At 32.5% G+C, this 17,969-nt stretch overlaps 1 protein-coding gene across 6 annotated transcripts in view; it reads right to left on the reverse strand.

Annotated features, from left to right (window-relative positions):
* The window catches only part of LOC124531473 (MATH and LRR domain-containing protein PFE0570w), a 97,865-nt gene that overhangs the window by 1,465 nt on the left and 78,431 nt on the right, over nucleotides 1-17,969 (reverse strand). Inside the window, exons 2-16 of one of the 6 annotated variants that reach the window (XM_047106086.1) lie at nucleotides 11,214-11,418; nucleotides 10,886-11,093; nucleotides 10,524-10,804; nucleotides 7,690-10,443; nucleotides 7,084-7,235; nucleotides 6,382-6,494; nucleotides 5,945-5,991; nucleotides 5,639-5,845; nucleotides 3,177-5,126; nucleotides 2,437-2,535; nucleotides 2,116-2,306; nucleotides 1,158-1,383; nucleotides 626-918; nucleotides 359-503; nucleotides 75-273 (exon numbers count right to left, since the gene is read on the reverse strand). In XM_047106086.1, coding sequence (XP_046962042.1) covers nucleotides 75-273; nucleotides 359-503; nucleotides 626-918; nucleotides 1,158-1,383; nucleotides 2,116-2,306; nucleotides 2,437-2,535; nucleotides 3,177-5,126; nucleotides 5,639-5,845; nucleotides 5,945-5,991; nucleotides 6,382-6,494; nucleotides 7,084-7,235; nucleotides 7,690-10,443; nucleotides 10,524-10,804; nucleotides 10,886-11,093; nucleotides 11,214-11,418 — 7,070 coding nt within the window. Of the gene's footprint in view, nucleotides 1-74; nucleotides 274-358; nucleotides 504-625; nucleotides 919-1,157; nucleotides 1,384-2,115; nucleotides 2,307-2,436; nucleotides 2,536-3,176; nucleotides 5,127-5,638; nucleotides 5,846-5,944; nucleotides 5,992-6,381; nucleotides 6,534-7,083; nucleotides 7,236-7,689; nucleotides 10,444-10,523; nucleotides 10,805-10,885; nucleotides 11,094-11,213; nucleotides 11,419-17,969 lie in introns of all 6 variants that reach the window. The other 5 variants (XM_047106071.1, XM_047106167.1, XM_047106245.1 and 2 more) reach the window with 5 other exon arrangements.

Consider the following 17,969-nt stretch of genomic DNA (forward strand, 5'->3'; position numbering starts at 1 on the left):
TAAGCATTAATATTAAAATATCAATGTTATAGCTAACTCTATTTCAAATGTATTTTATAAAATGCCTTATTTACCTGGTAGTTGCACTGGAAAGGTTGGAAGTTGTTCATTCTCGATATTGGAGTTGGATCGCGGACCCATTGTAAAGCTTGCCAATTGGTGACGATCCATACATCTGACATTTGATTTATAAAGTCCAAGAATTTAATGAATCCTTCTTTGTGGTGTGGTTGAGTAAACCAAGCTGCGTGGTAGAAGAGACCAAACGGAGCCCTGCAAAGAGTAACATTATTACAGCATAAACATCGTCTACATAAAACTATGGAATTTAAAATAATAATTGCGCCACTAAATTTACCTGTTACTTGTGTAATGCCTGTCGAAATTCTTTAATATCATTTTGTATACGCCGTCCGCATCTGGAGGGTTCGCACAGGCATCTCCCATAGAGCAACGGCCACCATTAAGGTCTTGCCACATCACCATGGGTACTTCCCATACACCTAAAATATTTTTGTGTGTCATAATTGTAATTAATAACTCTTAGTCTTATCTAGGTCTCATTATTAAATCTAAGTTTTTATAAATATGAATTATGATGATAATATTAGAAAAAATGTAAAACCTGGATAAGATTTGGTCGGGCACGGTGGTATCATGCAGTCGTGGAATAGTTTATAGTCCAAAGTGTAAGGCCAGCTCGGTGGTTTATTCTCATACACGGGAAGTGATGAATCGTATGTAAAGTTTGAATCGTACAACATTTTGAACATCTTGTTGCCTCCGACAGACAAGAATGGAGCTCTCATGCCTCTAACGTCTTCAAGCTTTACACCTCCATAAGCGGCTAAAATTTCTCTTTGACCACCAATTTCTCTGTTCCATTTCTTTTGAGAAAATTGCTCTCCAAAACTATGACTGCAATTTAAATCATAAATTGAGGTGACAAATTATATTATATTAGTGTCACTTATCTGTAATTTATTTAAAAGCTCTTTTTAATAATATCATTAAGCTCAAAAGGTAAAAGTAATAGATATTAATTTTGAGGACCGAAACCAAATATATATTATAAAAAAGTAAATTAAATTATATCGATAAAAAATGTCAATATAGTGCAAAGTTAGGCTTTGTGCGTGTATACTTCAATCACTTACGAAACTGTGTGTGATGCCATCTCATGTCCAGCTGAATACAAGTTTTGTACTTGACTGTAATCCGTCCATTCGTGTGATACGTAAAATGTAGCAGAAATAGGACACCCGTTAGGGTTAACGCGACCTTTCTCAAACAAGTCAGCGTAGAGTCCTTTGTTCAAGTCATTAACAGAGTCATCAAACGTCAGCAGAACGATTTGCGGGATCTTATCCACCGGTAATTCGCCTATTTGTCGCGGGATGTAGGTAGTGATTGTGCGTGTGATTCGGGTGTGTCAAATGTGCCAGGAAGAGGAAGAATTGGCAGGCAATAGAAGGTATAGATGTTAGGTAGAAAGGATGGAAGAAAAGAGAGAAAAACCATTATTAAAAACATTATCTTATAAATTATTTTTATATAGTTAACATATATATTTTATCAGTATATAATATACAGTATTAAATAGAAAACTGTATAAATAGATGGCCATAAACCGTTAGTCAAGAAAATGAGACGATTATTCAGTGCTTTGATAATACAATTATTTCTTATAGCACCGAATAGTCGATCCCAATTCGAAATCTCCATAGATGCTTCCGGAAGATACGTCAGATTTCAGCAATAGTCCATCTATACCTAATAAACTTACGATATAGTGTGTGAGGCAAATTCGTGACCATCTGCATATAAATTTTGCACCTGACTATAATCTGTCCATTCATGGGAAACGTAAAAAGTCCCAGTTATGGGACAACCATTTGGATTGACTCGTCCCCTTTCAAAGAACTCTTCGTAGTACATTTTATTTAAATCATTTACAGCATCGTCGAAAGTTATAAGAACTATTTGTGGTACTTCGCTGACAGGCAAATTTCCTAAGATTGATTATATGTTACAATTTTTTATTTTTAAATTATTCTACAAATAGTGAAATATATAAAACTAAAAGATCAAGTAATAATATTTTTTATCACATACCAGGTATATCCTTTCCTCCGCAAAAGCAGTCAGGCAAGAGACAGACATCTTTTCTGCATTTAGCTGCCGTTTTATCAGGTGTAGGTTGAGGATATACTGGAGCAGGTCGACTCGGAGGATTAGTGTAAATATCCACTTCTGCTACCTTAGCTACTATAGCAGTTGATGGTTTCAAAGTTGGACGACTGCGACTGCAATATTTATTAAACACAAATTAAAATATTGTGAAAGCTTTGAATGTCACAAGTAAAGGCAGCAAATATTAAAATAACGATATATTTATATAAGCACTACAATTTCATTTATAATCGTAATTCTAACGTTGGGGGTGTTCCTCTGTTAGGTGTCTGTTGTGCCGAATCAGATGCACCCGAAGTTGAATAATGAGCAGAACCACGACCTCTTGTGCTGGTGTTTGGCCTGTAAAATACAAATTTCCAGTAAAACGCTCATTAAAAATATTAAATTAGTATGCGTGGTTTTAGAAATAAGCAAATCAAAAACTTTAAAAAAATATTAAATTGCTTTGGAATTGCATATGATTAACAAAATTAATATTTGGATGAAAACTTTTCTTAATATTTTTTCATGCATTTGTTTATAAAAAAATAAAATTTTAAAACACTGCTACTTCAGGTGCTTTTAAATAAAAATGATGAATTGCGATGTGGTGCAACAGTATGACAGGGCTAACTACATTGAGGAACTTTCTACTGAAAACATTAAAATGATCTTAAGTTAATTAAACACATTAATTAATTATTATAAGATAAGTTTAAACAATAAAAAATATAGCATGGTGCAGGAAACGGAAATGGTCGCGTCAGGAGTTAACAATTCATAAATTAAACTCAACCGACTGGAAGTCCCCCAATGAGAATATAATAGAAAGTATGCTAAGCGAAAGATTTTAGCAATGGGTGCCATTATCAATGTTTAGAGAGATGTTCATTCACATGCCAGTTACAACGCGATGCGGAAAGTAAGGAGTATGAAGCCTCCACCGTCCATTTATTAATATGAAATACATTAGAATGTTACGACTACTGGCCGGCGAGTACCTCTGATATTTGATTTCGTTGCATTTTGGATTCACTTGCAGACTGTTATCTGATGAACAATTGGACGACGATTGGTAACTCCTGCGCCCACCTCCAAGATTTGCCGCAGCTAACTTTATGGCAGGGTTGATTCGAGAGGCGCGAGTTGGAAAGGATACGCTTTTAGTCGTCGGTTTTGTTTCTGTTACAGTTTTCAAAGTAGTAGTCGATTTAGTAGTACTAGTTGTTGAGGCGATGTCACTTTCATAGTCATCTACTAGTCGTGGCTGTTCAGTTTCTGTCTGTGCTTTAACGTTTTCAGAGTTCACTATAACTACTGGTGCTACATCAATATTGTCAGTGTTTTCGTGACTCTTAATATTAATATTATCATTAGGTGAATCCTCAACATTAATGATACTTTGATATTTTCTCGATTTTTCTATGTCGGACTTACCTTTTACAAAACTAGTGAATTTAGATTGATAAATACCTTTTTCCGATACGTAATCAGGGCTTGGAACAGTATCTATCAACCCAGCTTCCGTTTCAATGTCAACTAAAGGTCTTTGGCTTGTTGAATATAAAGTAGGCATTGTTGATGAGGAATAATCGTTATTTGTATCTCTGTTTGGCCCAGTAAAGGTAATTGTTTCACCAGTAGGTGAAACGTACCGAATTATGTTTGACTCTGTTATAACTTTTAATTGTTGCAAGTGGCTACGGAATGGCTGTTCGACAGGGAAATGTTTTATCCTTTGAGATTCTATATTAATAACTTTTTCATCGGTTTGGGGTGTTGTAGATGTATACTCTATATGTTTTGAGGTAGATGAACTTGGAAAGTTACTTATAAAGCTTTTAATGACATTTTTAACCTTACCATTAAGTACTTCAGTAGTATGATCTGCCATAACGTCGTCTTCTACTTGGTAAAGATAATAAGACGGTTTTCTAGAAAAGTTTGGTTTAGATTGTTCGAAAGTATCTAATTTAGGTGTAGTTGAAAAATAACGCTTAGTTGTACTGGATATTGTAGACATGGCATCAATATCTTGCCTAATGTTTTCTGATGTAACACGTTCACTATTTCTAAGATTATCTAAAGTTTTATATGGTGATACAATAGGCTCATTATAGTTATCACTGAAATCAATTTGCTTCCAATTATCTGAGTCCTCGACGGGATAAGCACTTAAATTAAGGTCATGATCGTCAGTTACATTGTGTGAATTTCTTTCTAAAAGAGCTTCTGTATTTATAGAATTTTCTGTAGAATCGTCATTACTGACCGGACGCTTTAAAATAGTCTTTAAGTAATATTTTGTATCTACGGTAGTTGGAGTAGTACTTGTACGAATTCTATTCCTTGACGTAAATTTTTGTACAGAAGGTGTCGAATAAATAGAAATATCGTCGTCGTTATTGTTTGCTTCTGAACTAAAGTCTTTTCGACGTAATGAAGAACTATCATCAGCCGCTTGTATCTTCTTATGTTTTGCAGAGTCATCATTATTGCTTGTATCATAATGAAATCTTTGTATATGTTGTTTTTTATTGTTATTAACGCGATTATTTTTAGTTCTTGATGTTGAGTACTCATCGAAAGGTTTTGAAATTAGAGTTAATGTATAAGGATTTTTAGTGTTATTAACATTCCGACGGAATGAAAAACCAGTTGATATGGAAAACATTTTTTTAGTCTTTTCATTTGAAATATCTTGTTCTATATTAACATTGTCCTTACGATTACTGTTAGTCACACGTGAAGTCAGTCTACGAGTCGGTAATTTTTCTGTCGATGCTTCGTCTAACCTATACGAGTTGTCTGTCCTTTCAAAAGGTTTAGCGAGGGATGAGAAGTTTATAAGAGGTGAATTTGTAGAAGGAATTAGTGGCGTGGGTTCGTTAAGAGATTTTTCGGTTGATGTGGAAACGGGAACGCGAATACGATTTTCATCGCTTGATGATCTGTCGAATACAAAGCAAAGAAATGATTCTAAATTCAGTTCTGAAAAACCAACTCCTATTATTTAAATATTTTCAACTGAACTTAGAAACCATATCTGTTTTTTATATGATAGATTCATAATCGCATAAAAAATATTTAATTAAATTGTATGCAAATAGAATATGTCACATAAAATAAAGATACTACAAAAGGCAAATAAATCTACAACTACATCATAAGGCAGAAAGTAAATAAACTAATAAAGATTATAGTATTATATACACTAAGATGAAAAAGAAATACACGTTTTATTACAACAACCTTTAAACCGATTAAAATTATTGAATTCCAAGCCTTTATTAGTTAATTATTATCAGTCTTAAGGTTGCTATTGAGATTGAAGGATTAATGAAACATGGAAATATTAAAAATCACGTTGAAATAATGGAGAATGTGTATGAGAATGAATTCTGGTGTAATGATTTAAGCCTTGATGATTAAAGATTTAGAATCACGTATTCTTTTGTAGTACCTTGGAGTATATCGAGTCGGGGTCATAGCTTCGGTGTAGGGTGCAGTTGTTGGACGTCGTGTGGTTGTGGTAGTAGTGGTAGTAGTAGTAGTAGTAGTAGTGCTTGTGCTAGTTGTAGAAGGAGTAGTGCGTAGGGAAGTTGCTTCATAAACAGTCGTCCTCACGCTGCTTGGAATATGATCATAGCCCAATTCGTTACCTTCGCCCCTGGATTATTTATATTATAAACGTTTTAAATAACTCTCCGCTTTAAACTTATTGATTTTGTTTAATAGAAATCCATAATTTTTATATTAAAAATATTACCTTGTTGGCTGTCGAGCGGAGGACTGGTATTGGTTCTGGTTGCTTATCTGAAAGATTTTTTTTAAATAAAACAACGTCTGTTGACTAGCGATATTACTGTTATGTATTCATGATCTTTTAATATCTTTAGTTATTACAAAAACATATAATCACTGCATTTATTATATTATTTTTCGAACTTCCTGTCCTCTTTAACAGTTAGTGTCCTTTATACAAAGTCTGTCTAGAAAAAAAATCGTTCTGCTAGCAAAAAGACCGCTCATCTCTACATTTAAATTTTCTTTTGAACTGCCTTCTATTTGTAATGCTTTGTTGTATAATTAAATATTTTCTATCCTATATGTGCATGTGTACATCGTTGCTTAAATCTAGAGATATTCTATTTATACTTTATTCTTATATATATAGTTTTTTTTATACTGTATTCAATTATGTACCTGTCCTTGAATAAGAGCATCATCATAGTCATCAGGGGAAACTGGTCTTGGTGAGTAAGTCTCAACAGGTCGGCGAGCTGGCGGAGGTGTGCCACGATACGTCTGCTGGACAGCTGGTCGAAGCGAAGCCGTATTATATTGCTGCACATAGTCTGCCAACACCGGTACCGTTCTCCCGTTAGTGTGTTAAACATCCTCGTCATTATTAACCATTAATATCGTTGTTTCAAGTCATTTCATTGATTTTTTTATTATTAAGAAATTAAGATTGCCATGTTAAAGATGGGTAACTTGGACAATTAATTTGATTACAAAAATGATAACTCTGTTAGAATTTTAGACGCTATTATAGGACGTCGAAGAAAATTACATCGTTATTGTTTTAAATAAATAATTTATTAAGAATATTTACAACAGTATTTTAGGTTTTATATTGGTAAATATTATCCATAAACCTGTAACAGTATTTAACATCGCTTGAATAGTTTAAATACATATTAAATATTCAAGGAGTCGGTATCACGAGTACATACAATAGCATGCTTATTTATAACATATAATATCATATTTGTATGTTTCCATTAATGATAATTAATCAGACCAGGTAAGCTTAAATAAATGGTTTCAAATACAAAATGATTATGATACAAGTTTGTCCACACGATCGATAATAATTGAGAGATTTAAGTGCATTTTCCTCACCTGTGTCCTTGTACAATTCACCATCTTCATCGTAAACAGCGTAATAAGGATCATATTGATCGGGACTGTAAGTTTGAGAACCATTGTACAACATTTTAGGTCGCGGGGTTGCAGTATATGAAGTAGGAGTAACACTCTCTGTTGGTTCCAATCTGAAGTATGAGAAAATAATAAGATGCAAAGTGTTTTTTGAAAGAAAACACATAAACTAAATTGTTATATATGTTGAAAGTAAAGGATACTAAATCAGCAACATTTACTTAGGATTAATATTATTCTACTTGATCATTAGCGTCATTATTGACAAGCAAAATAAAAAAGTCATCACTTAAATATATTGTAAGTCATATTTTCTAGTCTGGTCTAGTCAATATTGTACAATAATATGTATGTTAAGTCAAATTTCTGCCACAGCATGGTTAATTGTAAAAGAAGAACAGAACCCAACATCCACAGTATTACCAAAGAATTGAGAAGATAATGTATGTTTAATCTAAATGAAATATAGTACAGTGCAAAATTGTCGTCACCTCTGATGGCAATATACATAGCTGTGCAGTATAATATAATTTACTTAGTCATTGCTAGCATCTGCAAAGTTTTTACCTGTTTGTTCTATCGTCATGATTAGTCTTTGTAAAACGAGTCTCTTGTTTGTAGCTGTCTCGAGGTGTGGTAATAAGCATTTGTGCTACTATATTATGATGTCGCACTCTCCCTCTGTTCTTTTTACTTTCTTCATCTAGGTCATTTTGATTCTTTTCAGTAGTTGGCTTAGCTAATCTATGCCTTAATGTATAAGGACGCAAAGTTGTATGATTCAGATATTTAGGAGGTCTCAATGTGTTTGGCCTATTCTCGATTCGGATGGGTTTTCTTAAATGAACGGTTCTATTACGAGGATTATTATGCACAATCCGATAGCCAGAAACGTCGGGATGATTGGACATCGAGTCAGAGAAATTAACTACGTCCATCATTACTGGCACTGGTATTTTTCCATTTACATTTTTATAAGATTGTTTATATGGTGTTTTAGTAACAACAGATACATCATTATGATTCTTAGTAACAGCTTCCTGTTTAAATGGATTATATTTATTAGGTTTTGCGGAATTTTCAGGCTTCACACGTTGATTTGTATCCTCATCATATGATGTGTCTTCGTATTCTTGATAATTTTGTGCCATTGGAGGTCGCTGGGGCTTTATTTCAGAACTAGGCATATATTTAGGTTTAACAACTGGTTCATAATAGTATTGTTCATCTTCTTCGTCGTAATAATAATCATTCATTTCCGGTGAAGGTTTTGGTATAGGTTTTCGTTTAGGTGGGTCTTTCGTTGTGGTTGTAGATAATTGATTGTTATCAACATTCGGAGTTGAAATTTGTACTGGTTGAAATTTGTAAACGTTATTAGGAGTTTCCGTTACTGGATTAGGTCTACTAATCGTTATTTTTGGGACCGAAATATCGGTTGAAGGATTATTCCAGAATTGTTGTAAAGTAGAAAGATGTTGATAAGCTATGCTAGACAGAGGATTTGGAGTTGACTGTGAAAATGATAATATTAACCCATTCATTGGCGAGATAGTTGATGTAATATACGGTCTTCTACTTGACAAATTGTTTTGAAGGGTTATAATGTTATAATTGTTAGGGGTGGAAAATGCTATAGGCGATCCAGTGCCCGATATTATTGTATAAGGTTTTTGTGTAACCGATTGTAAATGCTTAGATAGTTCTGTTTGCCTCGGAGGCTGAACAGTACTTTTTATGGCGGCATTAAAACTGTGACTTATGGGAAGTTGTCGATCGTCATTGAAGTTAGGTGGCTTTAACCTTGGTTTCAAAGATTCCAAAGGAATTCCTGCTCCTTTCTGCGTTTGTCTATTATAATTTTGATCTTGAGTAACCTGTTGAGATTGATGGTAGTTTTGCGGCCTTTGAATATTTTTTTCTTGTTGTGAGTACTGTGTTTGCTTCTGGACGAAATTTGAATTGCCTTGGTTAGATCCGTCGTTACTCAAACTCGCTGGCATGGTAAAAGGTTTTGGCGTACTTATTCCTTTATACTTTAAGGTTGACGCACGCAGTCCACTATCAGGGTATGACATAGTAGTAAACACATTATTATTATTGTTGTTATTATTAATAACTCGTTCTGGATTTTTTTCTTTTGTTGGTTTCGGCGTTGATACGCCAATTACAGAATAGTGGTCTTCTTGAAGTTTTGCTAAGAACGAATCAAAATTAAAATTAGGGTCGGCAAATGGATTATGTATGTTGGCAAATTTATTGCTAGGATTTGTATAACCATGAGGTAAATTAGATATATCTGGTTGGAAATTGTGTCTATATTCATTACTGTCATCTTCTTCTTCAGAAGAGTTTTCTTCATCTTCAATTGAATCATCTTCATCATAATCTTGTTCCTGTATTTCTTTAGGCTTATTGTTGTTCATAAGAATTGGTTTTTGAGATGGGTTTTCATTATTAATTACGTTTTTTGGTGAATTATTGATAACTCGCGTCGAAGGAGTACCTTGAATAGGTTTACCAGTAACAATTGAACTTGAAAGAAGTGAAGAATCTGGGAAGGATACTAGATTTGCTTGTTTAGTTGGTGATACGGATTGTGAATACAGATTATTATTGTTTCTATTGTCATTTCCTTTTAGAACATTATTATAAAAACCACCAACTAGAGTAGAAAAAGGATTTTGATTATTTAGTAAAGACGATATTGGTGGACTTTTTGTTATTATTTGAGTAGGTGCATTATTTTGAGAAAACGTTTGTTTTGAGGGATCTGGCATACTAGCTTTAAATGGCCTTACAGTTTGACTGTTATCATTTGAAAACGTTGGATATGCATTATCCAATGTAAAATAATTATTATTTGAAAGGTAAGGTTTTTGATTATTTCTGCCATCATAATTGTTGGTTTGGTAAATAGGCTGAAACCTTTGACTTTGTATATTTGGATTATATGTAAATTGCGGGAAATTCAAAGTTTTCAAAGGTTTAGCATTTTGCCAATTTTTCGTCGGTATCTTATGTCCATTTTTAACATAAAATCTAATTTGTCGTTTTCCTCTGTCACTTTCATCTAAATTTTCCTCATCAGACTGGATTTCAGATGAATCTTCGTCAAATTCAATATATTCCATGACTTCATCATTATCATTACGTTTAGATAATTCATCCGGTGTTTTAGACACATTTACTAAAGGCTCTATAATTTCTCTTTTTTTTCTCGATAAAGTGTTTGTAGTTATGTCATTCACTTTAAGTTTATCAGTCGAAAAGTATTTAGGTCTGTCAGAAGAGTCAGTAGCGTCGTCATATTTACCTCCTCTGAAATCATATAGTCAAGTAAGTATTTTATGTCTATAATATGTTGCAAATGTTTTCATTATTAATTTATTATATTTTACCTATACGTCTGAGGCGCTTGAGTTAAAGGAGCTGTTCTTCTGTCGTCAACTTGAGTACCAAACGAAAATGAACCAATTTTACTATTTTGATTAATCGAAGCAGGTATAATGTTTGAATTAAGTGTTCTTCCAGAACTAATGGCCTGGGACCCGTAGCCATCTCTGTCCTTTTGAACTTGTCCTATTGTCGAAGGTTGTCCTCTATAAACTCTCTGCTGCCTATCATTCTCAATCTCTTCAACTGGCGGTAGGTCATCCACTTCAGCATACAATGCCTGTTGCTGAAATTTAATATTATCTTATTTTAGTTAAATAATTGGGTGCAGAATATGCTAATGTTGTTTTATTTAAATTTTATAAACCTGTTCGTATTCTTGTCGATTGAATTTCGGTTGTCCTCGGGAAGTGATTACGGGGTTGGGCTGCGTTCTCGGCGGCGGCGGTGGATTGCGTCTTGGTGGATATAACGGAGGTTCCCTCTCATTCAAGCGTTCTAAATCATCCGCAACCACGGCACCGGTGGCATCGCAGCCCACATTACGCGGCCAATCACAAGTTTGGAGCTCGTGGCTGAAACGTAGATATAGTATTTTTTTATTTTAGATATTTAACGAACTTAAATAATTTGTTAAATGAAAGTATCTATAAGATAATTTAAATATACTCCTATGTATTTAAATAAATTATTACCTGTACATAAGGCCACCAGTACAAGATTCGAGCAAGGCGCCGCCGAATACACAAACATAGTACAGCGTGCAGTCGGTGGGATGCGGGTAGTAGCCGAACTCTTCGGGGCAATCGAAGTCAGTATCCCTCTTGATGTTGGCCGTTTTGGGAACGCTCCGGGAGGAACCGGAGCGCTGCCGGGAACGGTCCTGTGCCCCGAGACATTCTGAAACATAAAAATAGAATTGCGATTATCAAAACATAAATACAATACCATATCTGGTCTGGCTAGATTATGATTCAAGGTAAAATATGACAAATAAGACATACATAAAGTGTATTATAAATACAGCAACGAAACTTAAACTGCAATGTTACCGAAATGCTTAAACATATAGAAAACTTTGTAATCACGATCGTGCTACTAATAGCCATACACAGTAAGAGCTAGGTATTCAGAACAATTGCACCACCGGCCTTGTAGATAACGTACTTGACAACAACGTTGCATTCTCTTAAATTCACTGGACTGATTTAACCACACCTTACATTATTTACTTGCAATATTGAAATCTATTTGCTGTAATAGGACACGCATTTGTGGCTTTCACAATATTAGAATATTCGGTTTCACAAGTAGATAATGGGCAAGTTTAAAGCATTGTTTTGTAAATAATTTCAACAATGTTTGCTAAGAATTTTCTATAACATACAATTGACCTTCATTTACAATTGTATTGGATGAATTTTAACATTTACAAAGCCAAATGGCTTAGTTATTTGCAAGATTCCACCTGCAAATACATATCCTATATATGCCTGTAGATACTATTATCTTCAATGTTTTTAAAATTTCTTTAAATATGCAATTTAATCTTAATTCGAATGACCTGTCACGTCTAACATTCACGAGCGGTGTGGGATTTAGGACGACAGTCGACTCTCGCGCACGTTTGGGTTATTAATGTGCAATATAGAAAATTATTTAACGTTCAATTTAATTCGCTAATGTTAAACATTATGATGGAAGATTCACTTTTACATACTTTCGACTAGCTCATTGATTTACTAGCTATAAAATAAATACCAAGGATCATGGATTTAACCATAAAAATTTATTGTATAGTTATTTTAATAAATTACATTCTCGTGTCACGAAAAGCACTTAAAACCTTTTGTTCTTGGTCTTTAGAGGTGTCGGGTTTGACACTAAAGACCGAATTTGAGAGTGAGGAATATATATTTTTTTATATTCTTATATTATAATATAAATTATACAAAATTGGTAATTAAGTAGGCGATGATAAAGATATGGTTAGCGATGATAATTCGGTAGGTACCAAGAAAAAAATTTAAAAAGGAAATATTTTACGAACAATCGTGCATAGGCAATTGCATAATAGTAATAGACCATAATAACTATATATACGATTGAAAAGACAAAAAATAAATCTCAAGTACACAGCACGATTCTACCGAGTTGCAACAAAACCTCGAACAAAATTTTTCTAACAAAGACAACTTACTATACACAATTGTTAATAGTAATAGTTTAACAAAGCGGTATTCTCCCATGAAGCGAAATAACGTAAAACAATTCACGTCGTCAATTTACACATTTTAAATTAAAAAAAAATCTTTACCGTGGTATAAGAGCTATAATTACAACAATATATGCTTTGTCGACATAGAGCCCTTGAGATTGGAAGATAAATTGCTTCCAAGATATGCGTTTGCTTTACTATGTAAATAAGATTAAAGGCTAAATTCAAGGAAAATTTGTTGCAAGAAGTGGGCGACCCATCGGCAGTTTAAATACTATAGTTTATTTTACCGTATATATATATCAATCTATTTATATATTACTATATAATATTCGAAATACAATACAATACAAAATAATTTTTATATTACGTATGATATTATTTTTTTGTTATAGACGGAACAAAAGTTATTGATGCATAAATGTCAATAATGGCCCGAGTTTGATTTTTACACAGTGAAAACTCCTCGGAAGGTCCAAGTCGTCTGTCCTGTGCCTGAAATAATTTCAGTCATTTTGAGTTTAAGTTCCATTTTCTTATGAAAATTGAAACGAGCATGTGCACTATAATTATCAGCCACTATGGCTGATATAGCTAATACGGATATAGGATTTATTAAAAAAAAACACTACTTTGAAACCAATTACAATTTGTTAAATATTAAAAAAAAAAAATTTAAAATTAGAACGAAGAATTATCCAAATTTACATATGGCTAATATTTCCATATCACAATTAATCTTATCCCGCTGCTATGGCGCAAAAATTCACATAGCTACCTAGCCTTGAACTGATCATAGAAAATGTAGATAATGATACAGCTGTGTGGGAAATGCTCCGATGATTTACAAGCATGTGTTGAAACACGTTTACTGTGTATTCCAACACCATCTGAGTGAATACATCTGATGATAATAATGCGAAAAAATACAATAAAAACATACATATTTTGTATAAAACAAGGCTGATTCTTTTTCTCAACTATATTGCCAAAACCTTAAAAATTAGATTTAATGAGTTGTCAAATCGCGTTAGTATCAAAGGTTTCTGTAATTTATTTCAGCTGTCTACGAATTAACGAAGATCGCTATTACTAGAACCGTACTAGAATGTTGTAAAATATGTATTATACTTCTCTTGAAGAGTTTTTATTGTTGGACATTGACCCTTGGTTGTGCGTTTCCTTAATTTAATTCCATTCGGATTAAAGAACAAGTTTGCTATTAGGCGCCGAGCGAGGTGTAGGCGGCTAGAATGATATCTCCCGCTTACTAAGTAATTTGCATCGTTTGCGGGTCTGAATGCATTAACACCCACTAAATTTCTGACTCGTATGGAACTGCAATGTTAAAAAAGCTGTCAAGTGCGAGTTGGACAAAAGTAGAGAGATCATCGTACCCTCCCGTTACGTTTCACGCAAGATTGATTTGATTTTATATAGTTTAAAATCTCATAGACATATTTACATTTCTTAAAAAAAATTGTTTTCGTCATATTAAATCACTATATTCATGTACCCAGAAAATTAAATAGGAAAATCATACTCTTTATAGTAACTAGTCTATAAAGTAAGATAAAAAGACAGACATAAGGATGAAGGTTCCGTTTTTATCATTTAAGAACAGAACTCTAAAAATAATCTTAAAAACTGTAAAAGGAATGGAAATAAAATGTTTGCCTTTAATTGGAAACAAGATTCAGTCAGCGCTGTATAAATGGTAGAGAACTTTTATTTGTAATTAACGTCACAATTAATTTAAATAAAAAGTCTATATTCTAAATTTAAATAATAATATTAGTTCAGTTTTTATATACCATTATATATGTTGTTGAAGATATATTGGTAATGTTTAGGCTATAACAATATAATGAATGTTGAAGTGGGCCGTTCTTGTTATGGGATTTTGGGTGGGCAGTACAACGTCCATGGTTGAATAGGTCAAATCTTGATTTATATTCCACAAATAGTAATCAAATTACGATCTATTCGATTATTCTACTGCTGAATTTAACGAACTGAATTTAAAATAATATATTACTAGTAACACATTATAATCAAGACTTTTACGAGCTCATAACTCACAACAGAAATTAATATTTCATACAATGTTATTTATTGATTTATTTTTTTATTAATTAATATTCTATTAACATAAAAATAATGAACATTCAGTCCTTAAAAATATACAAATGTGTATTAAAAGTATTTAATACAGGAAAGTGAAGGCGTGGAAGGTTGCTAGAATGCTAGCAACATTTTCCCGTTGTTCGTAATCCTGATCTTCTGGGCAATAAACGAACAAGCCCATTCTGGGCTAAAACAATCTTTCTTCATCAATATTTCTGTCATTAATAATCATCGTCTAATTGTTTTTAAATCATTCAATTATATAAACCCTCAAAATATGGCTCGTCAAATTTTCTTTCAGCAGTATATTACATATCGAAAGCAATGTGTATAGTGACACAAACAGTCGACTACTTTCTGCCTAAGATAACTGGAAGAAAACGTGGATAAAGTGTTACAATTTTCATCTAAGTATATAATCGTGTTATTTTCATAAACGCCGCAAAGAGCTACAATAAAGATTTTGTAATTTAAGTCTTATTAAGTGCCTTAAATCGTGGAACTTTTATGCAACTTAATTTATAACACGTACAGAACTGCATTCTGTTTCAGATTTGTCATTTGATATGACATATATATTATGCAATTGCGGTTTGTTACTGCGACATTGTGCTATATTCAGTTCAAAATATATTCTTTAATATTTTAATCATTATCCTTTTGACCTTCTTTTTTTCTTATGACAGTGTAAGATAAATATTTAATTTATTTTATTCAATATAGAAATATTACACTTACTTATTAACAGTCAAATAAAATATTAACACCGGTTCAGAATAGAAAATATCCTGACATGAAAAGAACCGACGAAAGAAACTCAGACTGAACTAATTAAATTGTTTAGGATAAAAAGCTTAATCAGCTTATTTACATGGCATACTGGACATTGGTAGAGCTGTAAGATTAAATAAAAAAACGTATATTGGAACTTTATTGTCATACTATGTATATATATTATATATATATTATATATATATATATATAATATTTCGTAGCCATATTATTGATTAATACAAATAAACTTCGATATTTAAACGAATTTATTTTGATATACTGCATTTGTAAAAGCATTGTATCCTTAATACTGATTACTGATTATATTACCAATACTGCTAATCGTGCAAACAGGTATTGGTATTTAAACTGCTTAACCTTTAACAAATATTTGCCACTTCTATTATTTTATAAGACTGTCCAATCGTGGTAAGAACAAATCGATACAAAAAAAGTAAAGTTTAAGTATGTATTTGTAAACAAAATAAGTAAAAGTTTCGATGTTGTAAAAATATTATTTATAGAAATAAAAATCACATACACACACAATCAAATACATTCACACGTACGTACACATACACTTTTTTATTTATTATTTATTATGACTCAGAAAATATTTATGACTTTGATATTTAGAAGGAACGTAGCTTAGTTTGCACTAGTCCTAACAATTGTAACTTTATATAGAGCCTTGAAACTCTCTCACAGTAAATTCGCTATTAAGATTAACAATAGGGTGGGCGTGTATTTCACTACAAACAGTGAGTGTGTGGTCGAGCAAAAACCAATTAAAATCAATCAGTGTTTATGTTCTCGATTTCGCCACATATCAACGAACATTTGACACGTCAATACATTATATGAAACCTTGACTTATAAGTTGCAACAAAATTATATTAATTTAACAATAGTTGTTTGAAATTTATCTGATTTGATAGATTTCAAATAACTATTATTTTATCAATAATTTAAGGCCACTAAACCACCAAATGACGATACTTGTCAAGTCATGTGTAAATAAACGAAAATATTTATCCCCGTTCTAATATCTATATACGACTATGAAAAGGTTTTTAAACTAATTTAATAAAAAAAAACGATTTGCGTTGTACTATGTCACTATAAAGTCGCTCTGCACATCAACTTATAAGCAGTTCAATATATCGCCACAATAATAATCGTCTGCTGGGTTTTATTAGTTTTAAAGAAACTTTTCTCTTTGTACGAAATATATATTTGGACAGGCTCGGTCACTGCTCATGAACATTTGCCCATTCCTTATATCACCAGTACACCACCAACCTTAGAAACTATATGTCCCTTGTGTCTGTAATAACATTGGCTCAGTAGCCCTTCAAACCTAAATACAACAACAACGGTAAATATATGATGAGAGTACAGTACATACCCAGATGTTAAAAAGACTAATTAAGTTCGAATTAATGAAAAATTTGCTTATATTTTCAATATATAATTATCATAGAGCGAGTCGCTAATGATCAACTTAACTCAAATTACTTCAGACACATGAAGGTTTCACGTGACTCTTTAATATATCAAATATCTATAATACTTGGGATATAAAAGAATTCTAATAACTCCTACACTCAAAGGTCTTTAAAAGTTAAAAAAGAACTCATAAAAATTATGTACCCACATACACATGAAAACTATACAATCCTCTTTTGGGCAGTCGCAATCTATTTCAATCACGTACATTATACATAACATTTAAATATACGTGCATTACAAACCTACTTAACAAATCCACGTCTTGTTTAAAGAATAAATAAAAAAAGGTTTAAAGTTTTAGTGAAAACCTTCCTGCTGATCTCGTAACCTCATTTTTTGCATCAAAGTACAACAAAGAATTTTTGTAAACTCAAATCGACCTTGCTACTGTTTTCGCTTACTGTTTTATAAATACATGTAACTATGAAGGAATACGTAAATGTTGTTTCACTGAAGGTTACGAAATTACTTGAGAATATTACTATAAACTATTTATAAACATATAGGTACATATTCTATACATATAATAAAAATGGAGTGTCTGTTTGTAATGTTAAAGTAGCCCTTTTTACTACATATATATATATATATACAGGCGGACGAGCATATGGGCCACCTGATGGTAAAATGGCTGTAAGAAATATTAACTATTCCTTACATCGTCGATGTGCCACCAACCTTGCGAACTAAGATGTTATGTCCCTTGTGCCTGTAGTTACACTGGCTCACTCACCTCACATATATGTGTACACGGAACATATACTAAAATAACATTTTTTACAATTTTTTTCTGTCTGTCTGTCTGTCCCTCCGTTTTATT

Source organism: Vanessa cardui, chromosome 1 (genome assembly GCF_905220365.1).
Source record: "Vanessa cardui chromosome 1, ilVanCard2.1, whole genome shotgun sequence".
NCBI lineage: Eukaryota > Metazoa > Arthropoda > Insecta > Lepidoptera > Nymphalidae > Vanessa > Vanessa cardui.